Source organism: Artibeus jamaicensis, unplaced genomic scaffold, assembly GCF_021234435.1.
Source record: "Artibeus jamaicensis isolate MK-2021 breed Jamaican fruit bat unplaced genomic scaffold, CSHL_Jam_final contig_1132, whole genome shotgun sequence".
In the NCBI taxonomy this organism is placed as follows: Eukaryota; Metazoa; Chordata; class Mammalia; order Chiroptera; family Phyllostomidae; genus Artibeus; species Artibeus jamaicensis.
Window position 1 is genome coordinate 1,415,105 of NW_026521221.1, and position 27,477 is coordinate 1,442,581.

The 27,477-nt window shown below is 39.3% G+C and overlaps 1 protein-coding gene across 3 annotated transcripts in view; it reads left to right on the forward strand.

Annotated features, from left to right (window-relative positions):
• FMN1 (formin 1) overlaps positions 1-27,477 on the forward strand; it is a 372,744-nt gene that overhangs the window by 175,864 nt on the left and 169,403 nt on the right. For all 3 annotated transcript variants that reach the window (XM_053665418.1, XM_037133159.2, XM_037133158.2), the window contains 2 exons: positions 18,053-18,813; positions 23,281-23,431. In XM_053665418.1, the coding sequence (XP_053521393.1) occupies positions 18,053-18,813; positions 23,281-23,431 (912 nt within the window). The remainder of the gene's footprint in view (positions 1-18,052; positions 18,814-23,280; positions 23,432-27,477) is intronic.

Consider the following 27,477-nt stretch of genomic DNA (forward strand, 5'->3'; position numbering starts at 1 on the left):
GTCTTTCCCTGCACCCAATATAAACACAGTACAAAGACTTTCTTTTCTTAGCTGACCCAAATATGCTTTTCTCCTAAAAGTAAAAAGTCCAGGCCCAAAATCTCAGATGCATCTTTGGCCACTCCTGGACCCTTATATTCTGCCTCCAGTTGATTGCTAAGTTACACTAATTGTGTTTTGACACCCTGCTGCTTTCGTCCTAACACAGGCCTTTATTACATCTTCCCTATATTCAAGCCGTATTAAAATTGCTTAGAGATTATTGGCCCCTTCTCCCTTAAACACCTTTTGGTGGCTCACTATTGCTTATCAAGTTAAGTTCAAAGTCTTTATCGTGGTACTTAGGACCTTCTAAAATCCTGTTCAAATGTGTCACTTTAGTTTTCTACTATTTGCCTATGCTTTCCCATCACTCTGCCTCTTTCTTCCACTTGGATTGCTCACAGTCTGCTGCTCTACCTTTTTCCAGTCCTTTGTGGCCTGTCAAGGGCTCCTCATCATTCAGGAAACCATCTCCAATTTCCCAGGGCTCCCTCTTCTGAGACCTTACGGCTCTTTATACCTGACTTAGGCCCATAGCAGACTCTCGTAACAGGAAAGCAGAGGTGTCACCCCTTCCTTCCACCCCCAGTGGCGAGCACAAGTGGCACATACATCTTCAATAAATAGCAAACAGTTAAGTCTGCCATCACAGTAATGTGGGCATTAGTGTATAACTCAGCCACTGGTTGCTTTCCCTTTTTCTTCCTCTGTAATGGAAGCTGGGTTTAAACCAAAGTGATCTTACAGGCAGTGTTCTTCAAATTCTAGGAGAACTCTATGAAGAAAACTATGTTCCCAGATGTTTTTAAAGGAGATTTTTTTATAGTTGATATTTTTCTTCTGGGAGAACAGTGTTTATTGTTTCTCATTGCCTTAGGTGCACATTTATCACATGTTGCCTATTTGGACAGCTTATGGTGAGGGATCATTTGCATGAGTGTAGGTTAAGGCAACATGGACTCATTTGAATCTGTAGTAATTTGTAAACCCTTTCATTCTATAAGTGGGCAGTTGGAGGCTGAAAGAGCTGACCTGCGAATCGAGCATCATGGTTCTCAAACTTTCCTTCCTCAGTACCCCTGAGGGAAGCAGCAAGCTCCCAACGGGACAGGGGTCTTACAGTTGAGGAAGTTGACCACCCATTGAGATTCACCTCTGCTTACTACACCGTAGTGATAATAGAGCCCACGCATGCGCATGCGTAGGCAGCGGATAGAGGTGCCGTGACTGGGAGTCGGGTTTTGTCCCAAGCCAGTGTTTCATCACTGAAGCCCTGTGGAGGTTGCTCTGCCAAAAATGGGGAAAGTGTTACCAGTAATTAAGTGATGGGCAGAAAAACTGTCACACAGCCCATAAGGGCGGGTAATACTGAGTGTATGTCATCTGAGGTTTAAAATGACATGTTTAAAACCACAGTCTTCAGCCACACGAACAAAATTAAACATGGCTCTTTTAGGAATGTACAGATCAATTGGAGGAAAACGGGGCTACCTCTTCCAAATATTTAATTCATTTTCAACTTTGTTGCTTTTTAGGGTCAGACGGTTGAATAATAGTTTTTTTTTCTTCTTTCCTCACTCTTTATCTCTGCAAGATTAATAATTGCTTCCAGGGCTTATAAATAAAAGTTTGAGAGATTATGTTATGATTCTCAAACAAGACTTTCTAGATTTGTGAGCTACAGATCAGTGTCCAGACTGACTCTTTTAGGTCGTGGCCGAGACTGCACCATTGGATTCCTATGGCATCACTCACTCCTTGCTCATTAGCAAACTAATTGCCTAATTATTCGTGTGTGTGTGTGTGTGTGTGTGTGTGTGTGTGTGTGTGTGTGTGTGTAAGAAAGACAGGCAGGCCACCTGCTGTCAGAAATACCTCTTGGAACAATTTTATATCCTCCCCCCTTAACAAAGCACCACCCTTAACAAAGAACCATTACTGAGAAGTTATGAATGCAGCTATGGGATTTTGCATCATTCCCCACTCCCCAAATCAATTTTAAAAGCAATCGTATTCAGAAACAGAAAGATAAATGCTTCCTTCTCTGTGAGCCCCAATGTTTAGGGCAAGACTTCAGTGTTTTCCTCACAGGTACCTCATGTTTGGATTTAATTCTCCACTTTTATTCTTACCTGTGCTATGCTGATATGAAAATGTGAAAACACATCAAAGAAAAATATAAAAGAGAAAGTGACTTGGAAGAAACTAGGCATTTGCTTTTATATTTGGCAACTACGATTGAGATTAGGGTATGTTTAACAAAGTAAATCTGGACCAAGAAAAATGATCTTCATGCCAATCTTTATAAAAATCAAAATTCCTTTCTTTCAGACACCTCAGCCATTCTAATGCATTTCGTATGTGTATTATTACTGTATTTCAAGGACATGCAGTCAGAACGCATTCTGGCTCTGTGCAGTGAGGGAAAGGTGATGGTCCAACACTGAGATTCCTAGTAATCTAAATATTTAAAGTGTAAGTAGTTTGTAATTATTTAGAATAGACGACTGGCGTGGGTACTTGAGTCAGCTCATTTTTCATGACGGGTGGATGGCACAAAACTGGCACCTAGACGCTCTCATACCTGACAGGCACAGTCTACGGGAAAGCAGCGTGTTGGTGATATGAGATGCTACAGCAGTTATATGGCGATACGGACGTTGTATAGCTGGTCCTGTATTTCATTAACCTGTATACTTAGTTAATGACTTTTGAATGCCTTCTGAAGGAATTATAGATGAGTTTTCAGGTAATAGAGCCCCTGTCTTTTCACATTATTAATACATGTAGCCGTAACATTTAAAATGGAAATATTGCCAGAGAGAAAAAATTACAGCCATTTATAACCCTCTATCAAACTAAATTTGTAGTGACATTTCAACTTTGCATAGGATAGTTAAACATTTATTTTGAATATATTCCATGAATTATATTCCATGTTTGATAAGCTGGGAAATAGGAATACTGATTTACAGTCACCTTTCAATTACTGGGGAAAAAAACAAAAAATGTAGTCGTTATAATAATTATCTTTTGAAAAAGCAAAAATGATAGTGATGAATATCAATCAAAAGTCATACACTAGTTTAACTGAAGGGGAGGGGAAGTGCAGGAGGAAAACAAGAATGTGGTTTGTCTATATTCCAGGAGAAAAGAATTAAGTCAAAATGAGATCTGATCCTTTCCAAGTCATTCTGTGTGCATCATACTTGAGTGTAATTTCACATGGGTCCTGATGTTCCAAGTATCATTAAACATCTAGTAATCAGAACAAATGTTCTGCCAAATTCCATTTATTTTCTTAACTGTTTAAGGCATTGAGCACCCCAGATTTATAAATATATAATTAAAATCCTGATTTAAAAAATAAACCTAGATGGGGGATTTACATTTTTCTTAATCTATGTTTACACAAAGAAGATATCTGTTTTTAAATATCACTTCAGATCTTTGTAGGCTCAAATAAATCAGTGCAATACTTTGCCAAAACTGTTTCTAAAAAAGATGGGTTTTGATGCCTTTTGGTCAGGAAGTTTTAGAATCCTCTTTGTGCTCAAAAGGAAGATTATTCTGTTTCCCTCTGTTTTCAAGACTCTGAGCTTAGGTGCCGTGGATGGACTTTATCGCTTGCCTGCTGTCAGACTGAATACACCCTCCACTGCAGGTATTCCAAATGAAGCAAGCGGAGCTCTAGAAACATCCGTGCCCCTTCTTAGATAGATGCTTAACTGGGGATGTTTGATGAGCTTCATTGCTTAAATACAGAAACTCGAAAAGAGCCTAGACATTATGAAGAGTAAACCTGTCGCCCACATTATCACAGGTGCAGTTTGAAGGTTCTTTTTGTTGACCCGGGCATTTATATGACCCCTATTCCAATCATGTTGCTGTCTCTCCCAGCAAAGGGAGATTGGAAAATAACTCATAAGACTTGGACGCACATGAAATAAAACATGTCTGTGGGCTCCTCAATTATTTCGAAGTAGAAATATATTTGGAACTGTAAAACTTCTTGCCAGTAAAAGATTATGACTGTCTTTGGTGTAGAATGTTTATTTTGACTAATTTGGGGTCAATCCATTTGTCATCTCTCATTTGGGCCCAGTGTGTATTATAAAGCAATCCAGGTCTGCTGAGTGATCCAGACTTACAAGGTCTGAATGGAGGCGGACCTGGATCTTTGGACTCATGGGTGCTAGAATGTCGTGAGACTAGGAAAGAGCATGGTCTCCATCAGCTCTGCACTTAGCAGCTAAGACCTCACTGAGGGATAATAGAAGTAACCATACAGGTCAGAGGGGTTTTAAGCATACATGTAACAGGTCTTACATGGGCCCCGCTCCAAATTCCTTTCCCATCCTTCCTTTTGCTAACCAAATGCAGTAGTCATAGGCACAATAGCTTTAGTGACTTCTAGAAGTTGGCGAGGAACATTGCCGTCTGAATGTCTGCTTCGCGTCAGGCACTACTCGTGGTTCTAGGAATGCATCGGGGAACAGGGGAGACAAAAAGGTGAGTCCTTGTAAAAGTGATGTGTTGAGAAGATGGCAGGAGGGAGTGAGGGTTGCACAGTAGGCAGAATTATCACCACAGCAGGAAGAGGACCAGAGTTTTTGTACTGTCAGAGAAGGCGAGAGAGGCCATGTTCAGGTTCAGTTGCAGTCTTCCCAAAGAAGAATGAGGAAAAATACACCAAACTGGGTAACTCAGGGAGCCATTAGTGATTTTTGTGAGCATTTTCAGTATCATGATGGTGATCCGAATCAGATTTTTGAGAAACCGCATAAAGGGTATGGTAAAGATGGAAAGACAGTCTATGATTGGCTAACCACTATGCCGTAGAACTGAAACTGGTACAAAATAATATTAAATGTAAACTGTAATTCTAAAAAATTTTTGAATGTTAAAAGATGCAAAGACAGTAGGTAACTGAAAATCTTTTAGAGTAATGCCTGTAAGTGCATAACGGGAGACTGTGTCTTAGGCAGACTTAGGCAAGTATTCTGGTTTTTGTGAGCAGTGGGTAGATGTAAGAAAAAAGGGCTTGAGCACTTTTTAGGTAGGGGCAAAAAGGTGAGAGAGGTACCCGTTAATGAATAGGTCCAAATTGCTTGAGAAGAATCTTGACATAACTGTCAATGTGTCTTGTTCATGAGAGAGATCGTAGCTTTTGTTTTATGATACAATGTTCATAAACAATGTTCATAGTTTATTTTCATGTTCATTCTCAGGGTATATGGGTCCTATTTAATGCAGTTTACTTAGAAGAAAGATTACCGTTTATTTAAACCACATTGTCTTCGCCCCTTTGTCTTAGGCCACCATTGAAAAAAATATATAAACCTATACATAAGGGAGATATGGATTGTGCTAGTAGCTTCCAACTGACAATACCCTATAAACTCAACTACTTGCTGTTAGTTGTATCCAGTATTATATAAACTCTGCAATGTTTTTCAGAGTATTTCTTAATTTGTTCTGACTACATTATTCTGAGTTTCTTTCATCTTTGTATGAAATATATATCAAGACAGGTCATGGCAACCTCATTTTACAGAGTGGAGAGAACTTGCATTTATAATACCAGTGAGATGATAGGCCCCTTGCGTTTTAGAGACCTGGAAGTATGGAAGGAAACTGTTTTAATTGCCCTGTGGAACAGACTGTTCTTACAGGTGGTATGTCTAACTAAGAAAAACAATTACCAGTCAATTGCAAATCCAAGCACACTTTTAACAGAATAGTCTGATCCTTAATTTGGAGGCTGACATAGGAAAAACACTAATAACTCTTCCAGTTGGTCTGGGACTAAGAAGATATTAGGTGTCTCTTTACAGAGCCAAAACTGAGGACCTTGTATTCTTGAAAGCACTTATTGATCAACTACTTTGAGAAAATTAGACTCATTATAAATAATGTGATAGGAAATAGACCATGAGAAAGAGGAAGAAATGAGACATCATAGTGTTAAAGGCAACATAACATCCTGCCTGTACTATGAACTCTTAGTGGTCTCTCACTCCCTGGCCGTGTTCTCACAGAGATGCAGTGTTGCAATGGTACCGAATGGGGCAGTGACATCTCAGGTCCTTACTTACCACCAACCACTTCCCAGCCCTGACCTAGAGGGAGAAAGCTCTGGAAATTGGGCCACAGAAGTGGAAATGCTATAGACTTGATGAGAAAGGTTCAACTTTTATCTTAGGGAATTTGGACATTTGTGTCTCTTTAAGACATGGATACTTCTTTACATATTTTTGGGACAAAAGATTACATGCCCTTTTAAAATAACATTAAAACTGAGTGTTTGTAGAACCATGAAACAGCTCCATGGGTCTCTAAAAACCTGGTTTGTAAACCTCCTAATCTTTTTCTGACCTGTTTGTTTTACAGATGAAGAAAATAACCAGAGATAATACTGTATGACCTTGAAGCAAATTCAAGGTCATACAGCAGTCTTATGCTGAACTAAATCAAGGCACTCTGACCACTGTTTTAGTGCTTTTTCCATTACTGGACCCGGCCTATCCAATTATAGTAGAAAATATTTCTCCTTGGGTCTGTTAGTTAGAGGTTGAAGACTATACTCAATTTCATGAGCCCTTTTCTGGCATTTCCCCTTATGTCTTGTATAATGAGTGTGCCTTTTGGCTGGGGTGAGCAATTTCTGGCCCCCAGCTTCCTCTAGAGGAGGCATCTTAGGCCAGAGCCCAGATCTTAATAAAAAACACATAAACCCTTTTGTTTATTTTCCCTGTCGATTACCCTATAATTTAAAACCCATTCAATGGCAGATTTATCAAGTGACTAATCCCTGGGAAGGCTCAAAGTGGCAAAGAGAAGGTGGTTGTGGCCTAGGCACACATCATTGGTCATTTGTTCAAATATTAAGGTGGGAAGCCAAATATTCCTTGCTTACTTGTGAGAATGTATTCAGGGAGGTTAGTTATGAGTGGACCTGGCATGTCTCGTTACTGGATGAGGAAAGCAACACAGACAACCTGGAAAGTCTTTGCCAGACAAATTGACCTGTATGGTCCTTGGTTTTCTTCTTGTTGATGACAAAGTTATGTTTGAATAATAAATAATAATAATAATATAATAATAATAATATAAAACCCACATAGATCAAAATTGAAAAAAATTGAAATCACAGATATCTCTTTTTTACTGTTTTATTAATTTTTTTAATAGTTGATTTTTATTGTGTTTTTGCTATTACCATTTATCCCCAATACCCTCTTCCATCTCCACCTACTCTCCCCGCCCCCCACAATCACCACACTGTTGTTCGTGTCCACAAGTTTTCTTTTCTGCTTCATCCTTCCACCCCTCAAACCTCCCCCATCCAGAGCTGTCAACCTGCTCTCTATCTGTGAGTCTGTCTCTATTTTGCATGTTAGTTCAGTTTATTCATTAGATTCTACACACAAATACCTCTTTTCAGCTAGAATATGAACTTTACAAAGCATGATGGCTTCTTTTTAAAATATGTGTTGCATTTATTGGAGTAATATTGATTAATAATCTTACATAAATTTCAGGCGTGCAACTTTATCGTATGACATCTGTATACACCATTGTACACTCACCACCCAAAACCTAGTTTCCACCACCATGTATTGGACCCCCTTCTCCCTCTCTGTCCTCCCCTCACCCCCTTCTTCTCTGGTGGTCACCATTCTGTTGTCTGTGTCTATTGGTTTGAGTTTTCTTTGTTGTTGTTTGTACGTTTGTTTTGTTTGTTCATTTGGTTTTTTTGTTTCATATTTCATATATGAGTGATGGTAGAGAGATCATAGTTTCATTGCACTGTGATGTGATGAAGACTTCTTTACAGTCAATTGGGTTTTACAACATCACTATGAAGAGTAAGCCCATATGTAGGCAATTTATCACGATCAATCTCCTGAGCCTCTTCTTGCTACCAGAGTGCTATAAAATTGGTAGATATGGAAACTATTTATCTATTCAGCAATCATAGAGTCTTATATAGAAATGTCATTTTTACCTTTAATACCAAAAATAACTCAATAAGTGGTCCCTCCTTACTTACTCCCTTAAGACAGTGGTATTTAAGTGACTTAATACCATTTTAAATTTCCTACCTTTTTTTAATAAAAAAAAAAGTTTGGAGTACATGAAGCAAACATAATTGAGGGATCTATGTCATAGTTTCTAAAGTGATACTATTGGGCAGATGGGCATTGGCCATAAGTATGATGTACCTTCATAGATATTCATGAGTTGAGAAAGAAACATTAGTGATTGTTGTAATTACTTGAAGAGCCTCATTTTATCAGTGTTAAGGACAAGGATTGCTTCTAAGATCACATGTACTCTCGAATGGGTTGTATAGACTTCATTGTACTACCTATAACTTCAGTAGTGATAATCATCCTATAGCATAAAATTCCAACTCCTCTCTTTTAATAGAAAAGGAATTAGTACATTGGCTCATTGCCCAGAAATGTGCAGTCTTAGATTTGCTTATTAGGTTTAGAATTACTTTTTGGAAAAATGAAGTCCCAAAATCATTTCCATGGATATCTCCTGGTATACCCATTCTGTGACTTCTCCCATATTTAGTGATACTAATAACTTAAAAATAAATTGTTACTGGAACCTCCCATGAATAACAATTTTTTCTTTTATTTCACAAAAACACTCTGGCTATAGTGATGTTTTGTTTTGTGTCCCAGGTAGGAACCTCAGTCCATATTTCAGAGATTTCTTTGTTTGTTTTACCTCCCCATTACTTCCTTGAATGACTATCTATATTGGTTTTTTAATTTATCTCTGAATACTTATAATAACTATCATATTTCAGAAATAATTTACAACTGCATGCGTGCTGCATGCCGAACTACTGCTGTGTTTTTAGAGCACCTTAATGAGTCTGCGTGGCCTTGTGTGTGCTTTTGCATTCAGAGTGGGGTCGGGACTCTGGATGATACTGTGCGTGAGTCCTCATGACGCCTTCATGAGCAGAGCTGTATTCTAGAAACTTTTGACAGAGATATGATAAAGTCTTGGGTATAGAAATAGCATTTTATAACTAGAAGAAACCTTAGTAATTAGGTACTTTAAACCTCTTATTTTAGATATTAATAAAATGAGGATTACAGGAAGTGAAAAAACTTGGCTAAGTGCAAGTATCTACTGACTGGAATGACTGGGAGAAGAATCCAGACCTTCTGACCCTCAGTCAGTGCTGCCCTCCCACTTGCCTGGGAACCAAAAAACCCTTCAATCTATTTACTCAATGACTGCCATCTTTTTCCAGAAGGATGGAGAGCAAATGTTTTAAAGAATGCATCTTTAATTAAAAAGTGTCACTATTTTTGTGTTGGCATTCTGACTTTCTAAACAGTATTGAGTGGGAAGGATTAGTAATTACTGAGGATCTGTGATAAAGTGAAAAGAGCACAGGACTAGGGTGAGAGATCTGAATTTGAGTCTAGTTCATTGGCAATTTACTTAAAACCTCCCTCACGTAGAAAACAGTTACAATACCAGCATTTTTACTGGGTATTGCTGTAATTATATGCATTAATATAGTACAAATGCATTGTGAGGCATAGGTAGTATATCACACTCCACGTCAGTTTCCTTTCTTTCGATACCTTCACTGAGCATCAGCATAGCAGAAAATTACTGGAGATAACACCACTTTTACATGTGTGCAATGTACCTTTGTACTCTGGAGTGCTGCATGTATTGAGTTTTACTCCTGAGTCAACTCAAGTGCTATTTTATCTTTTAATTGCTCTTTACCCCTTCTTTTCCTGCTCTGTTTCTCTGTTTCTTTAATCCCTCCTAGCAAGTTCCAGTTATAGTAATGTATCTGATATGCCTCAGTTTCCAAGTGTCCCTGAGATGGCCTCTTAGTTATATCACATTGTGATTTATTTCTGATAAGAACAAAAAAGGTATTGATCATAGTTCATTAAAACCAGCTATCATTAACTTGGGGGATTTTCATCAAACCTAATGCCATTCTTTTCATTAATAGAGACTTTGGTTTTTACATTAAGAAGTGTCAGTTAAGTAGGGAGTTATTGTAGCCTGTACAACCTTTATAAACAGAACAGAAAAGCCAGGATGCTCAGATCCAAAGCCATGGGGCCACCATCTTCTTGCCTGACCTATGAAGCAGGCAAGAACTGAATCCCTTCCCTTCACGGTGACTGCTCACATTGGTTTTCTGAGGCAGGGAAGGTTCACTGTGCTCCTGCGCAGTTCCCAGGAGTTGTCTTGCTCTCTCCAACCTGGGAATGTGGAATTTGGAAGAGCACCTGGAAAAGACTGACTTACTCAAGTTGTTAGCAGATAACTTGAGTGGTACCGGCCCAGTCAGCCCCCTTGGGAGAGAATGTTTGTAACAACAGAATGCTAATGGATGATTTTCCACAGGGCTTGGCACCACATTGGTATCTTTCATCAGTGGGCACTTTTCTCCTTGACAGACATGACTGTGGGGACCAGACAAGTAAAAGTCTCCGTCTGTTGCTTGGGTTTCAGTGCAGTGTGTTCCTTTGATGATATCTCCGAGCAGTGGTAATGTGGAGGATATTAAAAAATAATGAGGATTTGGTAGGGGAAGAAAGGGCAGCCTCCAGGGAGGCTGGGGAAATTACCTGGAGACCAGTTCCTGATCAGATTAGAATCATAAATGTGGTTTAATCCTACTGGATAGTTTATTATATTTATGGGAATTACCTTAAAATTTACTGTAAAGAGAATGCTTATATACATGAAATATTTTTTTGTTAAAATTAACTATGATCAATATCACCTTTTAGAAATACATGAACTTTAAAAAAGCCTAAATGTTTTATCCGAATTTTCTAGGCAATAACAGCTATGGGATCTCAGGGTGTATGTTGTGCATGGAGCTGTCAGAGGGGAGGGGGACCAACAGGTCTTTTTGTTTTACAAATTTTGCAGAGCTGGAAGTCTAATTTAGTGAGTAATACAAAGGCACAAGAAAGTCATGATATTGAAGGCTAAAAAATAATTCAATCCAATAAGCATTTATGGATCACTAACTAGCCAAGCAGTATGCAATGTTCTGGAAGTTCAAACATGAATAAGCCATGGTCCCCAACTGCCTGGAGCTTTTAGATTTGCAAGGAAGATAAACACAAATGACCCTAATGTAATGTGAACCTTGCAAGATCTTTGGCAACAAAGTCAAAGGAAAACTTTTGTCAAGAAGAATTTAAAAAAAAACAACAAATGTTTAAGCCAGAAGGTTCAGTTGAGCTTGACTGAATTGTCCTTCGGGGCTCTCACTAGGTGAAAATGGAGAAAAAGGGCATTGTAAGTAGGGGAAAGGGCATGCACAAAAGCCTAAAGATGTGGGAGCTGATCATATGTTTGGATCTATAATGGTGCAACATAGGGAATGCATAGAGAAGTATCTGGAAAAATAAGCAGTGGGCAGGTTTTAAAGAGCCATAGAAGGCATTTAGGCTTCTATGAAATGGGGAATGACTATTCTCAGTATTGGCAATGGAGGAGTACTTCCCGACCCCCCACCCCCCAATGAAGACCTATCAGAATTAGGAAGAGGCTTTTTCAAATAAAACATGTTACTTTGGAGATTCTGAAATGAGCCAAGTAAAAGTCATTGCAAAAATAATCTACCAATATTGTGGTGTTATACTTTCTCAGCTGTGTTTGTACCAGAATAAAGATAAGAGCAGTTGATGTTGATGTCAACTCTGGCTGCCCCTTGGAATTTCTTGGGGAGCTCTAAAAATGCTAGTGCAAGGGCACCTTCCCAGACCAGCAGAATAATGATATGTGGGGATGGTCCTTCCCAACAGTATTTTTTTTACAAAGATATCTTGGTGTTTCTAATAAGAACCACTACATTAGACAGAGAATAATAGTGCCAGTGAAGGAAAAGGATCCTTGAAACAGAATAATTTCATTGGGATTGCTTTCTTAAAGACTGTGAACTTGAATCTTGCTTAGGAGATGGTTGTAGATTAACAGACTATTGCAGGTGGGAAGAGGATGTGATTAAAAAGGAAAGAAATAGAAGTTATCAAGATAAAAATATAGATAAAACCCAGATGAAGTCTGGTGGGTAAAGACTTGGGGAAGACTGGAAGGACATAAAACCTCATTACCCGTCTCCTTTCAAATTATATATTGAGACAAAAGCAGAAAAACAGATATTTAGCAGAGGGTGTTAGGGAGAAGAAAACCCACAATGCTTTATATATCCTAAATAACAGTTATCTGAAAATGCATGGAAGGTTTGTAACTGTTTGTCTCCTATGTACAAACACCATGTGCAGTGCGAGAGTAAAGGACAATGGGAAGAGAGTCCGCAGGGTTTTAAAGCATTGTGTTTCCTTGACCCAGCCTTAGCTGCAATTTTGGCTGTAAGAACCTGGACTTGGCATTTTATAAAGATTCCCAGGATCCTAGGCAAACATTATCCAGCAGTACATGCTTATCCAACAGAAAGTTCTACACTCTGTGTTTGATTCACCAAATCATTAACAGTCCTTCCAGCTATGGCTCCAGACACAGGATGCAAAAGGGCACATGGTGTCCATGTGCAACATAGAAGTGACCCTTTACAGGAAGTAGAGTGAAAAGTGGGGTTACTTACAAACTAGCTTTCCCAAAGGCTCGATTCATGGGGTGCGTGGACTCGATATTCTTCATTTGTAACAGAGCCATGCACAATTGCAATAATTGATAGGCTATGGACAGACACAAAATGAATGAGGTGCTTATTACTTTAATCACTTAGAATTACTGTGTCATGCTGAGCTCTGAACACAACCAACACAAAATCAGAATGATCAAAGGGATGTTGAAACAGGGAAGGGCAAAGGTAAGGTGTTTCTTTATGTGGGCCATTTAAATTTTAATGGTCAGAAGGTTTCTAACTATAATTTCAGTGTATTGATAAGGAATTCATGGAGACTCAATGTTTCAGTCTTATTTGGTAATTCTTCCTATCCATGAATACAGTGTGTAATCCCAAGCCATTCATGGGATCTGTGCATGGTAATCTGCCCCCTACCTTGGGTGGTCGTGGCAGAGGGGTGCTGAGAGAGGACACCATTTGCAAAGGCTCAGATGCACAGAGGAGCATGGTCCTAGGAAAGGCAAGATGTAATGTAAGACTGGAGTCCAGGACATATCTGAGGAAGGGGCAGGTGCCAAAACTGGAGAAAGTTGGCAGGAAATGAATTGGAAGAGCTTTCAGTGTGTTCTTACTAAAAGGTTTTCAGTGTCAGTCTGTAAGTGATGGCCAATTATTGAAAGGATTTTAAGGAATAAAGACCTTTTTTTAAAAAAAAAAAAAAAGTCTTTCTGGAACCAATGTGGGCAAACTGGAATGGGAGAAATAAATTAATTACATAGCTCTTGCCATTGTCCAGGTGAAGAGGACTCCATGAAAAGCTGAAGTAGTGGGTATGGAAGGAAAGGGATGAATCAGAGAAATTAATGTCACTCATTGATAAGTAACATGTTGAGAATGAGAGAGAAAAAAGGGATTCAACATGGTGTCCAAGCTTCTGGGTGTGATGATTGGAAGGATGATGGTGCCATTAACTGCAATAAGGGATTTCAGGGCCACAACCTGGGGTTTGGCAAAGATGACTTTGTTTTCGGGTGTGATCGGTCTGAGATGGCTGCTTAAATATGCAGGTAGCCCAGTCTAGAGGAGAGCCGGCATCACAGTTTGAAGGTAACAATTTCGAAGTGACAGTTTATAGTGTCATTTCATATAAGTACACAAGATGACCCAGAAGAATTGTGGTTTGAAAGGGATGAAATGGCAAGAGGATGCCTGGTGGACAGCATGTAAGGGATGAATGGAGGGAGAGGACCCACAGATTGACCAAAGAGAGCCCAGAAGCAGAAGGAAAATGGGGCTGGATAGAGAGGGTGTATCAGAAGTTTAGGGAAGCAGAGAGAATTTGAAGGCATGGGCAATAGTCACCTTTAGAAAACCACTGAGAAGTGCTGACTGAATGTAACACCCAAATTGTGTTGTTTCAGGAAGACAATGGGGGCAGAAGCTAACTGAAGTTGGTTGAAAGGAGGATGGCTACAAAACTAGATAAAGCAAGAGTTCTGTGCTTTTTCCCCCCAAAAAACTCTACTGTGATGAAAAAGAGGTAGGGTGAGAAAGAAAGGCTGACATCTAGAAGGGATTAAAGAAGGATGTAGATATCTTTGTTTTTGCTTTAAATGGGTAGAACATGATGCTGGGGAACATGCTGAGAGTCAAAAGCAAGTTGGCCCCTGATCTGTGCCATGGCAAAGAGATAATAATAATGATAGCAAGCTTATATAGCACCCTCTAGATGTCATTTTACATATGAGGTCTGTCCAGAAGGTATCCAGCCATGAAATATGAAAAATAGAAGCATTTATTGAAGAAGATACAAATACAAGAAACATTGTGCATAGGACAGTGAGACCTCAGTCCCCTTCAAAGTAGGTACCTTGGGACCTCACACAGTTCTTCCAGTCATGATCAGCTGCCTCGTCATATTTTCCTGAATCACATCAGTGGTCTGAAATCTCTTCCCTTTCAAAGGTGATTTTAGTTTTGGGAAAAGCCAGAAGTCTAAGGGCACCAAATCTGGGATACAGGGGGGCTGAGTCACCTGGGTGATTCAATGTTTCACCAAAACACTGCAGGGGACATGATGCATGAGCAGGCTCTTGTTGTGATGAAGCTGCCAATCACCAGTTGACCATAGCTGCGGCCTTCTGAATCATCTCAATAATTTATGTCTAGGAATGTTGAAGCTTAATACAAAATTTGATGCAGATTTGTCACTCTACTCACTTAGTCATTTTGAATGCGACAGCCAAACAGTACACATGCTCACTCAGCAGTGTCTACCGACTCCACTGACTAGTACAGTGAAGTTATCATTGTTCATGCACGCACATTCCAGTCCACTCTCCTTAGCTGCTACATAATATTGATGTCCTGCAAACTGTTTTCATTATATCAACAATGGCTGGACTTTTTCCATAAAGTCATATGAACTCATCCTGCTTCTCATAACTGCCTTGTGATATGAACTCTGCTATCACTCCCATTTTACTTATGAAAAAAATTGAGGTACACATTGCTATAATAATGTTCCCAATTTGTGCACTACCCTCTATGCTAAGCAAATGCATTACAGAGCCACCAAAATGGTGTTCAGGTGCCTCCTTAGCTTCAGTGGGTTCGGAAGATGGTTGGTTGTTTGGAAGGCAGGAGAGGGGGGGGCCAGACCCCTGATGTAGTTATGGGCCAGCTCTGACATAAAGGGGAAGTTTCTCTGTGGAGCATGTCTGTACAACTTTTTCATATTACTAAGAAGCTGAAGATGGAGTAAAGTTATTGGCTTATCAGTATTATTCCATACTTAACCTTGTTGGAGGAAGTTATTGGGAATAACAACCAAGAGTTAATTAGCTGTGGTCCCAGCCGGTGTGGCTCAATTGTTTGGGCATCATCCTGTGAACAGAAAGATCCTCGGTTGGATTCCCAGTCTGGGTACTTGCCTGGGTTGCAGGTTTGGTCCCCCAGCCTGCATACAAACGGCAACTAATCAATGTTCTCTTCCACATCAATGTTTCTCACCCTCTCTTTTTCTCTCCCTTCTTCTCTCTCTAAGATCAAAAGTAAAATAAAGTATTTTTTAAAAAGAGTTGGTTAGCTGTGGCAGAATGGAACTAGTCACTAAAATGAAATGGTGCAGGTAATTGAGGGTGGGAATCAGGGCTGGGATGTGGGTGGAGGTGGGTGGGGGAGGGAGATGGGTAGGATGTTGAAAAAAAGGTTATCTTGATCACATAGTTGAGTGAGGCTTGAAATTACTTTCAGACATTTGGTAGAAGAACTCATGAAAGATTGGCCAGTTGTATTTGTGGTACATTGTTTATCCTGACTGCTTCTGTGTTTCCTAGTTTTGTGCCCATCACCCAACAAAGGAGGCATTATCTGGACATTTTTAAGAATTAGAGATCTGTTAGTCTCTTACTGTAATCTTGTCATAATCAACAGTAACAGATAGTGACATTTATTCAGAATTTACTGTGTCAGGCATAATGCCTACTGCTTTGTAGGAAGCCTCTCATTTTATCTTTATAAAAACCCTAGAGGTGGTTCACTATTATCCTCACTTTATACTTGAGGAAACTTAGGCTTGAAAACACAAAATTTCCTGCCCAAGATTATTGCGCTAGCAAATAGCTAAGCCAGGATGTGAAATAGGTAGCATGAATCCAGAATTCAGGTGCTGAACACATCTGTGCTACATGAGAACAGATGGTGCCCTGAACTTGCTAATTCTTCCCAAGTTGAATTGGGGTTGCCATGTCCACATATCAGAAAGTCAGCTTGATGAAACCCTTGTCTCTCATTCTACTGACCATGGTTATCTGAGGGTTGATTCACAGAGAAAAAGGCAAGCCTAGGAAAAATATCATTACAAGTGTATTAATGAAAGTAGAAAATCTTTCTATGTCTTCTTTGCCTTTCTTGACTAGGCTGTTAAAATATTTATTTACCTTTTCAATGCAAAGTTGATCTGCAGTTGGTGTTCTAGATATCTGTGGGCTGAGATTATAGTAAAGAAAGCTTTGTTAGCCATAAGGAAGGTTCTTGGGGCAGTGACTGAATATATAACTATTACAGTGGATGGTATTTATCCATCCATCTCTTCAGTACTGTGTACCTGCTGTGCTGGCTTCTGGGACACAGACGTTAAGGCAGACCCTGCCCCGCTTCACCTTGTGGAGTTTACAATCTGATGGGGTAGGTAGAAATTAAATAATTTACTGGGAATATTTAATTACTATTCATTGGATTTTGGGAACTCTAATAAAACTGTACATTTGACTGCTTCCCAGTTAACTGCAATAGGCTGACTGGAAATGGACTATAATGACTGGGCACATGCTAGCTGTGCCAATAAGTGTGAAACCATAGACTTGAGGCACTGAAAATATAGGTATTAAAAAGACTGTCATAAAATAGAGTTTAAAGTGCTGGATACGTAGGAGAGAAAAATAGCACATCTTGATATTCTCATTTTGTATGCATTTAGGTTGACTATTACTATATTATGAATGATCGTTAGTATAGTGATTTTTTAAAAGATTTTATTTATTTATTTATCTTTAGAGGGGAAGGAGAGAGGGAGAGAAACATCAGTGAATGGTTGTTAAAGACACAAATACCATGGAAATTTTGGTGTGGAAACTTTTTTTAAAAATACACATAGCCCTGGTTGGTGTAGCTCAGTGGATTGAGCGAGGCCTGTGAATCGAAGGATCGCAGTTCGATTCCCAGTCAGGGCACATGCCTGGGTTGCAGGCCAGGTCCCATCAGGGGACACATGAGAGGCAACCACACATTGATATTTCTCTCCCTCTCTTTCTCCTTCCCTTCCCCTCTAAAGATAAATAAATAGTCTCTTAAAATTTTTTAAAAAATACATGTAGATCATAGCTCCTCCTTCCACCTTTTGTTTCTGCTGTATTGACTGGGAAACCCCATAAAGGAGACAGTCTAAGGAAGTCTGCGAGAACAGTAGCTCCAAGCCAGAAGGATCTCCAAATCTAATTTTTTCTCAAAATATTTTGTTTTTCCAAACCAAATCCAAAAGTAATAAAAGATATATTCAAGCATATTCAAACATTTATTAAAAAGTTTGTCTTGCATTTGATATTAAAACCAGGTGAAAGTTCTTAGATGACAGTTTTACTATAAGCCTTAATCCATGGTAATTATCCTCCATGAGTTCATATTCGATGAAATTCTGCCTCTATCCAACTGTTTAGTCCTTGGAAAATTCGTAAAGTGAAGTTTATACCTTGTTGGAGTCTCAAAAGAACGTGTCTGTATTTGCCTGCGTTGGTGCGAGCTACACTCTGGTGGCACGGGAATGGTATCCAATTTTTATTTCTATTTGTTTTGATAAATACTTTACTTTCTCCCCCACTGATATCTCTACAGGCTCAGTTTGAACTTCAGGCTTTTCATATCCGGGGTGAGCATGCAGTGATAACAGCGAGACTCGAAGAAACCATTGATAATCTCAAGCATGAGCTAGAACATCGACGGGGAGGAGGAGGTGGAGAGATGAAAGATGTGTGTATCTCCACCGACGATGACTGCCCTCCAAAGACCTACAGAAACGTGTGCATCCAGACGGACAGAGAGACTTTCCTCAAACCCTGCGAAGGTGAAGGCAAGACAACCAGAAGCAACCAAATAATACCCAAAAAGCTGAATATCTCCTCTTTAAGCCAACTTTCTCCCACAAATGACAACAAAGATATCCATGCTCCACTTCAGTCTGTAGAAGGCATCTCATCAAGTCAGGGGAATGCATCCCCTCTCCCTCCAGCACCACCCCTACCAGCAGCCATTCCGCCCCCGCCTCCCCTCCCACCTGGACTTGGACATTTGCCACCAGCACCTCCGCAACCACCTGTGAGTGCTGGGCCACCACCACCTCCGCCACCTCCTCTGCCTCCAAGTGCTGGACCTCCCCCTCCTCCTCCCCCACCACCACTTCCTAACTCATTTGCTCTGCCCAACAGTGGGGGGCCTCCTCCTGCTCCAACACCCCCAGGACTTGTGCCCCCACCCCCTCCTGGCCTCTTCTTCGGCGTCAGCCCTTCTTCTAGCCAATGTCCTCGGAAGCCAGCCATTGAGCCCAGCTGTCCCATGAAACCTCTGTACTGGACTAGAATACAAATAAGTGATAAGAGGTAAGCTCAATGCCCCTGGCTCATTTTCAGCTTGTGAGTTCCTAGAATTTTGCACAAGTGATATTTTATTCATACCAGTTTATTATCTATCTGTGTAGTATAGCACTCATTTTCAAATGTGGTACAGTGAATGCCTTAGATGGACAAAGTTGGAGTGTTTTAGGTAGAAGGTTCCTCTCTGCCCCATCTTGTCTGTATTTTCTGTGGATTGATTCTGGGAGAAATGACATGTTAGGTGTCTGACCACTCTCTACAATAAATGGTCATTTTATAGACTAGAGAATAGCCCAGGTCTAAGTCAAAGCCTTCTGCAACAGTTGCTTGATTAGCAAGTGATCATAACAAACATTGAGCCTGACTCTATACTGTAGGTTCCCTGAAGATTTTTAAGAGTATCCATCTTCTTTAGACAGTATTATCAACCTTATGATCTGGTTTCTAACAGGTATGTGTAATTTTTCACTTTTTATTAAAAGAGCAAGACATAGCTGAGTCATTAGCTCTTCATGTCCAAGGGGAGTCTAAAAACAGAAACTCTGCTTAAACTCAGGTTTCCCTAACTGCCCAGTGCCTTCACATCTTATACCCCATTGCCCATCAGGGAGAGTGCTAGAGTGTGATCAGCTGAAAAGCACCTTCCGTTTATACAGCTTCTTAAGCTGGGTCTGTAAGACAGGAATATATGGTTGTTTGGAAACTTCAACCAAACAAATTTGGATAGGATTTCTTCCACCTTATTTCAGAGCCTGACAAAGGGATAACAGAAGATGCTGTTGCTCCCTGACTATTCTCTAGGTTTGAAGTTCATTTCTTTGGGAAGAATAGAGGATACAGAATACATTTTTAGAGTTAAGTTTTTGAACTTATGCACAAATCCAAATACAGTGATGAGTTTTTCAGTTTATATAACATTTTACTTGGAGAAGTCAGGGTATTGAACAAGATAATATGCAATTCACAATTATAAAGTAATTGGAAATCAGTGTAGGAGGATTGAAACTAAGTATATTGTGAACTAAGTTGATGTGCTTCATATTGGTCCCCTTCCTCTCTCTCTCTCCCTCTCTCTCTCACACACACACAAAGGGAGGGGAGATCAAGAGGAAAATCCTCTTGATATGAGGAAAATACTGATAATTTGTAAAATGTTGATGCTTTATAATTTTCCAAAGAATGGTTAGAAAAATATGAGAAGACCCTGAAATAGCCTCTACGATTACCTAAAACACTAGCATTCCCCTTTTCCCATTCAAGACTCAGATGACATTTCCCTCATTAGTGTCCTGAAATTAAGGCACAGCCCTCCCAGGGTGATGGATCCCACCTGTTCAGATAGCACGCATTGCTGTTGATACCTGTCTCCCTGACCGGCCTCCACCTCGTTCCGCACAAGGCTTTATGAGCAAGCAGTATCACAGACTATATACCAAGAGTATTACAGCCCCTGGGAGATATGGGCCCTTTGCCCAATGTTCAAAGGGGGACAAAGTCAAGCTGGAGTCTGTATTTTTCTTTCCTCATGTGATTGGCCATTTTGAGAAAGAAAACCATTGAAAGCTCAAGCTCATATTAGTTTTACCATAAATTTAGGGCTTCAGTTTTGAGCATAATGAGTAGATGAATGTATGAACTTTCCTGACCTGGGACATCAGGAGAGCCCTGCTTGGTGAACGTGTCAGCCTCGAGCCTGACTTTGGGGCATGGGGAGGCCCCCACTGCAGCGTGTGAAGACTGCAGTGTGAGCCCTGCCTGCTGCGCCGCACATCCCATCTCCTACTGAGCGTCCCTCCTGATGTTTTTGTCCTAAGGGCGTGACTACTTGCTTTAAACGAAAATGGTCTGAAGATTCTGTGTAGTATGTGTTTATGGACAAAAGTAAAGTTATTTGGGATGTGCTCTTTTAAAGTAGATGAAATGTATTTTAATATTTTGTACAGCCGGATGTGATAAGCACTTTGTATATTGTACACATGAAAAATTTTGGTCTTGGTCTCCTGGGTAACTGGGAGTAAAATGTGAATTTTTTCCACTATATTCACACTGCCTCTCTTCCACCTAAATTGCTTTTCACCACTAACATGAACTGATTTTTAACTTCTGCCATTTTGCCTCTTTTGGTCTCTTTTCTGGTTTCTAGAATATGAGAAACATTTAGTTAAAGAAGAATAAATCATCATCTCTCTACTTTTTCATCTTCCTAATAAATATCTATCTATCTTCATCTTCTTTTTCTGCTTCCTTTCCTCCCCCTCCTCCATCTGCCCCCTTCCCCACTGCCTTTTCCTCCTGCCTTCTTTGGAGCTAAAATTATATTGTCAGTGGTCAGAAGAGAGTTGACCATGAGTACAGATGGTTCATTGTAAGTCAGTTCTTGTTACTGACTTACAAAATGCCAGGTACCCCCAACTCACTGAGAGGTGGTATTTCAGTCCTTTATTTATTATTGGGAGTGTATTTTCCCATAGAAACAGTGTTGTAAATGGTGATAAAGTGCTCACCCTGACTGCCAGACCTAATTTGCCCCAGAATATGAGTTACTACACTAGTCATACTGGCCTGAGCTCAGAGTTCTTAGAGCTGGGCCTAGACATGCAGGTACAGGAGATGATGCTGATGAATGTGAACAGTCTGCCTTGTGCACCATATCACCTCCTCGGCTTCCCAGAACCTTTGTGAAGTTCAAACCAGTAGCACTTAAACAGCTGCTGCTCCAAAATTCCCTGGTTCTCGTCTCCCATCAAGATCCCCTTCCTGAGTGCAGGCGAGATAAGCACTTAATACGACTGGTGCTCGTGTTTCAAACTGAAGGTGAGTGGCACAGGTGGATGGCAGAGGAAGGAGCACATAGATGGATGGACTTCACTGAAAAGGGTCTAGCCCATGGGTGATGATTTTACAGGTATTTATTATACTGTGATATGTTATAATTCACATATGTTACATAAATATTCCTATATGGCTCAAATATTATATTAGAAAAATGATAATTTAACAAAAAGTGGAGAGAAAGGAATGAGGCAGAACCTAAATGTCATATTTCATGGAAGAGGCGGACACATAGCAAAATGTGAACATGCACATCTGAAAAGCCAGTGTTCCCAACTGTTTTGAATTTGAAAATCACCTTCTAGTGTCAAAAACCTTTGTGGACAACTTTATAGAATACTAGAGCAAAAGTGTTCATTGGCTGAGAAATAGGTATGGAAACAATACATATTATTCAGGTACATATTTTCAGGTAAGAGCTTATAGATATTATGGATTATAACATATCATATGCTTGAAAGGCAACAAATGTATAGACAAGACATTATTCTTCTCTGTTTGCATTAAAAGTGTTTAAAAATTAGACAAGGAGCTAAGTTAAGGAAGTGGACATTTGGGAGGAAGTGTCCTGACTAAAGGCAGCCTGAGTAACAACTCACCTGAATCGACTCTCCGAGGCAGCTCTCCAGTAGTGGGTTTTCCCTGTCTTCTTCCCTGCCTTTGTTTCAAAACTAGGGTGGCCTTGTTTTTTGAAGACAAAGGGAAACCATTTCCCCTTGACTGCTATAGTTGAAATCCTAGTGAGGGCTGGTGCAATGGAGTTTTTGGTTTATCTTTATTTTTAGTACTATTGTTGGGGTGGGGTATTATAACTCAAGTTTTTCTAAAAGAGCACAACTCACTCATGTCTTATGGGTTCTGAACTGAGTTGACCAGTAAACTGTATTTAAGACCAGTAGAAGAAATCCAAAGAGAGGTAAACTTCATTTTCAGGCTATCGAGTTTAATGCCCCTTTTTTATTACAAACACTTTTATTACAAAATCATAATCATATAATCCTGTAACATAATTTCACACTCAAGCACACCACATGACACTTAGGTGAAACATTCAAATTAAAACTATAAATTATCACACCCATATTATTACCCTACCAAACACACTCAAACAGATATTACTTCTGCCAGACCCTGTATTTAAGAATTAAATCCCATCATTGTCTCAAGATCAGTTATCCCTTCAGCCTTTACGTGATGCCCATGTTTATCCATCATGGGAATGCCAGGGACTGAGGGAGAAGCAGCTCACAGGGCTGCAACAGTATGAATCCCAGGATTTCTGCCCCCATAAATTTAGTCTCTCTCTCTCTCTCTCTGATTTTATCTAATAACCATTCTGTTTTAGACATGTGTATTTGCTTTAATGCTGCATATCATATTTTGACTTAAAAAATTGTGTAGTACTAAAAGCTTTTCCACACTGTACTAAGGATGTGTGCATGCATATGCGTGTGTTTGTTTGTTTGTTTGTTTTTAATTAAGATTTTTATGAACAGGTCCTTTCAGTTGGTTGAGTTTTTTTTTTAATCAGGCTGTAAACTTATTATTTTTTAATGAGTTAAAAATGAATTAGAAATTTTATTGTGTTCTGTTCTCTTATGTTTGGGTTGTTAAGTTTAACTTCTCATTTTCTCTTTTAAGCCAAAGCACTACACCAACCTTGTGGGATTCTTTAGAAGAACCTGATATTCGGGATACTAGTGAATTTGAGTATTTATTCTCCAAAGACACAACTCAGCAGAAGAAAAAACCTCTTTCAGAGACCTATGAGAAAAAAAACAAGGTCAAAAAGGTACTGAGTTATTATAGGAATCATTGTAATAACATATATGTACATATACATATATGTATTTGTCACACGGGAATTCATTACGTGCTGCTAGTTTACTTTCCCTGTCTCCAAAAAAATATTTTGGAAGCTTTGAGTCACATCTGACAAAAAGGAGCCAATAGTTTGAGAATGCATGGTTGCTATTTTGGTCATAGCACCTGAAGTTTCAAACAATTTTTCCAATTTAATTTAGACCTATATTTTAGCCATCGATTCTGTTGATAAAAATATGGCTATTTAAATTTTTAATTAATAAAATTAGATAAAATAAACAATTCAGCCTTTCAGTGGCATTAGCCACTTTTCAGGTTTGCTCCATGGCTAGTGGCTACCATATAGTACTCATATAAAACATTACTGTCATTACAAAAAGTTATATTGGATAGCACAGTCTAAGCATCTGGGATATGTTGGTAAAAACAAAAAAACAAAAAACTAAGATTCTTTTCCTCTGGAGCTTACATTAACAATCAATGTTAGGAACAAAAATTGTATCAGGAAATCATGACTTAGGGAGGATGAACTTTGGCCCGGTGGCAGTGGGGCTACAGTTTTAAATAGAGTGTTCAGGATAGTCCTCATTAAGCAAGGTGATTTCTGAGCAAAGGTTTGAGGACTTGAAATGTGACTCTCCCAGTAATCCTGTGAGAGAAAAAGTTTATTCTCAAGCAGTCAGATAAATGTGAAGTTGAATCACAACTGCGCCTTGCACAGGCTGTGTGACCTAAGGTATAGTTCTTCCACTCGGTGCCTTGGTTGCCTAACCATGACATGAAATGATACCTATTTATATCATTATTCTAAGTGATTATTTTAAAAGTATATATATGATATAAATATAAATATATATATATAAATATATATATCATGTTCAGCATTGTGCCTGGCACACTGCCGTCCCTCAACAAATGATGGCTGCTTTCATTTTGCCACTGTAGCTGCAACTGTCACCACTGTTATCTCTCTGCATAAGTGCTTTGATAATAGCATAGATGGTGTGGAGGAAAAAGTAAAGTACTCGGCCCTGATATTAATTTGCTGTGTAAGCTTGGATACGTTGTCTTCCTTCTTTAGATCATATTTCCCCTTTTCTATAAAAAGAGGATTAACAATATCTGAGTCTGGCTGACCTACCAGGATGTTATGAAATTTGAGTCTACCAGGTGTGGGGAACTTTTTTGAAAAGTGTGTGATAGAGAACGATATTATCATCAGCTCTTCATTCTTAGATTATATAGGTGGATTCATCCACTGGTTCATATCTCAGGGTAGCACTGTAATTATGAAATCTGCTGTGCCTTACAGGGGAAAAATAGCAAAAGTCCAAATGCAGTTTTCTGTGAATGAAATCAGACTTTCCCACTGACTCGAAGTATGAATGAAAACCATAATGAAAGTTTTTCACCCCTCAAATCCATTGGATTGTGTTTTCATGAGAAAAATGTGACCCTAACAATAATTAAATTTCACAACAAACTTTCTTAAAAGACATGTTGCATGGGACAGTTTGAATTTTTCTACTAAAACAATTAGTTCTACAGTATGGATGGACCTGTGAACATTATGCTAGGTGAATAAGCCAGTCAGAGGACAAATACCATAGGATTTCACTCATATGTGGACTCTAATGAACCAACTGAACTAATAATGAAATGGAGACAGACTCATAGATGGAGAGCAGAGGAGAGCTAGTGGGGGTGTGGTGTGAGGATAGTGGGTGGAGGGATTGAACAAAAAGGAAAAAGAACTCATGGACATGGACAACAGTGTGGGGATTGCCGGGGGAAGGAACTATAAGGGGACTAAATGTTAATGGGAAAAAATGCAATAAAGATCAAATTAAAAAAAAAATAGTTCCAAGCAAAAAGTCAACTGAAATGCTATGAGATGTATTCCCATACAGTTAGATTGGTATGAGATCAAATAAGTGTGCTTTAAAGACTGGCTGGCTTTTTAAATGCCATCTACAGAAACAGAAGACTTGTTTCTATACAAATCACAAAGGAAGGATCTCCATATTCCATGCACTCACCTCAATTTGCCACCCTTAGCATCCTCCTCTGACTAACCAGGAACTCTGCTAAGTGCATTCTGATTCATTATCATATTAAACTTAGTTTTGTTCTCTACTCTTCTCAGATTGCTATTATTTCTTTTGTTTCCCTCTTTGGATGCTTGGTAACTTGTTGTTTACTCATAAAACTAATTATTTCTGTTTGGGTGAATGAGTATTTTTAAAACATCAAAGCATTTGGTTGTTTATTCTCATTTCTTATCTCATAATTGCTTGCCTATTGAACAAAGGATTTTCACAAAGGCGGTTAGTCCTTGATATGTTTATTTTGCTTTACTGTCTGAGGAGGAAAACTCCCTTCATTTGAACTCTTTAATCTTTCTGACCAGTGAGGTTGCTGTACCCCATCTAATCTGCACATGTGCAGTCTCCACTTTTTTCTTTAAGTGGGGCCAAGAACGTCGGTCCACTGGGCTTGATTGTCTCAAGGCTCCTTGGAGGTTTAGTGAGCTTTGTGGCCTACCTTAGGGCTGAGATTCTAAGTTTTAAAGAAAATAACAAGCTGAATCAATGCCAGAAAACGCTAAGCCTGCCTCCTATCAGCCTTCCTTCCATGCCTGTGGTCAGATTTCCAGCATCAAGTTGGATCCCTTGGTCTCTTCCGAGAGTCAGATGTTTGTTTTCTTTTCTCTTAAAGTGAAAATGAAAGTGAATTGTAGAGGCTGTAAGCAGCTGAGGAGTTTCAGCATGGGAGGCCAACTTCATCAGCTGAAGCACAGAATGGTTCCCATACAGCATGACCGGGCGGACACTTGCCAAGTAGGCCTTTCGTAATGACTGATATGTAGTATATGTTGGAGATTAAAACAGCCAGCATTCTGAATCTTGGATGTAGGGGCTTAGCCAGCACTGACACATACATGTGAACATCTCTTAAATGGATCTGGTCTTCATCTCTCTCCGCGTACCTCATTCCTGGTGCAGAAATAACTGTCAAGATTCTGCTGAACTCAGATACTAGTTTCTAGTTTCATCTCCTAGACTAGCATTTGAGGTTCCTACCACTGGCATCAGTTTAAAGGAAAAAGGCACATATAGTATTAAACTGGGCAGGCATCCTGTTCTATAATAACATATAGTCTAAGAATCAGAAGGAACCTTCCCAATCACCTAATTCAGTTCCTTGATCTGGCACATGAGAAACTGAGACCTAGAAAGATGAAGTGACTTCTAGGGTTTGCACACTTTTAACTGGGAAGACATTGATAATGATGAAGACTTGAGAGGATGTACAAGAGCTTCAGCATGTTCATCTCCCCTTTATATAAACCATAATTTCACACACTGATGCTGGTAGCAACAATTATTGGGATCTTTGATTTGATGCTTATGATTGAGAATAGCCATTATGGGAATAGCCAATAATGGCTTTTCCCATCCAAAAATATAGCTACATTTGTGCAAATCCAAAATATTTCCTTCATTGTAAAATTATCCAGTTTTCTTCAGGGTCTTCCAATAGGAAGCCAAATCTTTGAATAAAAAGATGTTTTACGTTTAATTCCAACATGAAATACATGGATTTGGATCTGTTCCACTTTGACTCTACCATTATTTTATATATTAGCTATAAATAAATACTAACCGACAGATTTGCATTGGATACTCAGGCCTGTGCCAATCATGACCCCAGACCACTCTGCCAAGACAAAAGTAGCAATCACCAAATGGAGAAGCAGGGTTCAAAACGTCTGCTCTTATTGGCACCGACACTGACTACTGTCTCCTGTTTTTTGCTCTGTGATAACCTCAGACCAAGTTTTTACCTTTCCCATACCAGTTCCTTCTCTATAAAATGGGGGATAACAATTCTTTACAGGGTTGTTATGACAGTAAAATGAAATTGTGGTTATGAAAGTACTTTAGGTATTCTCTAGAACCATGTATTAATCTCCTAGTTTATGAACTAATATGGAAGCTTTGCAAAGGAATT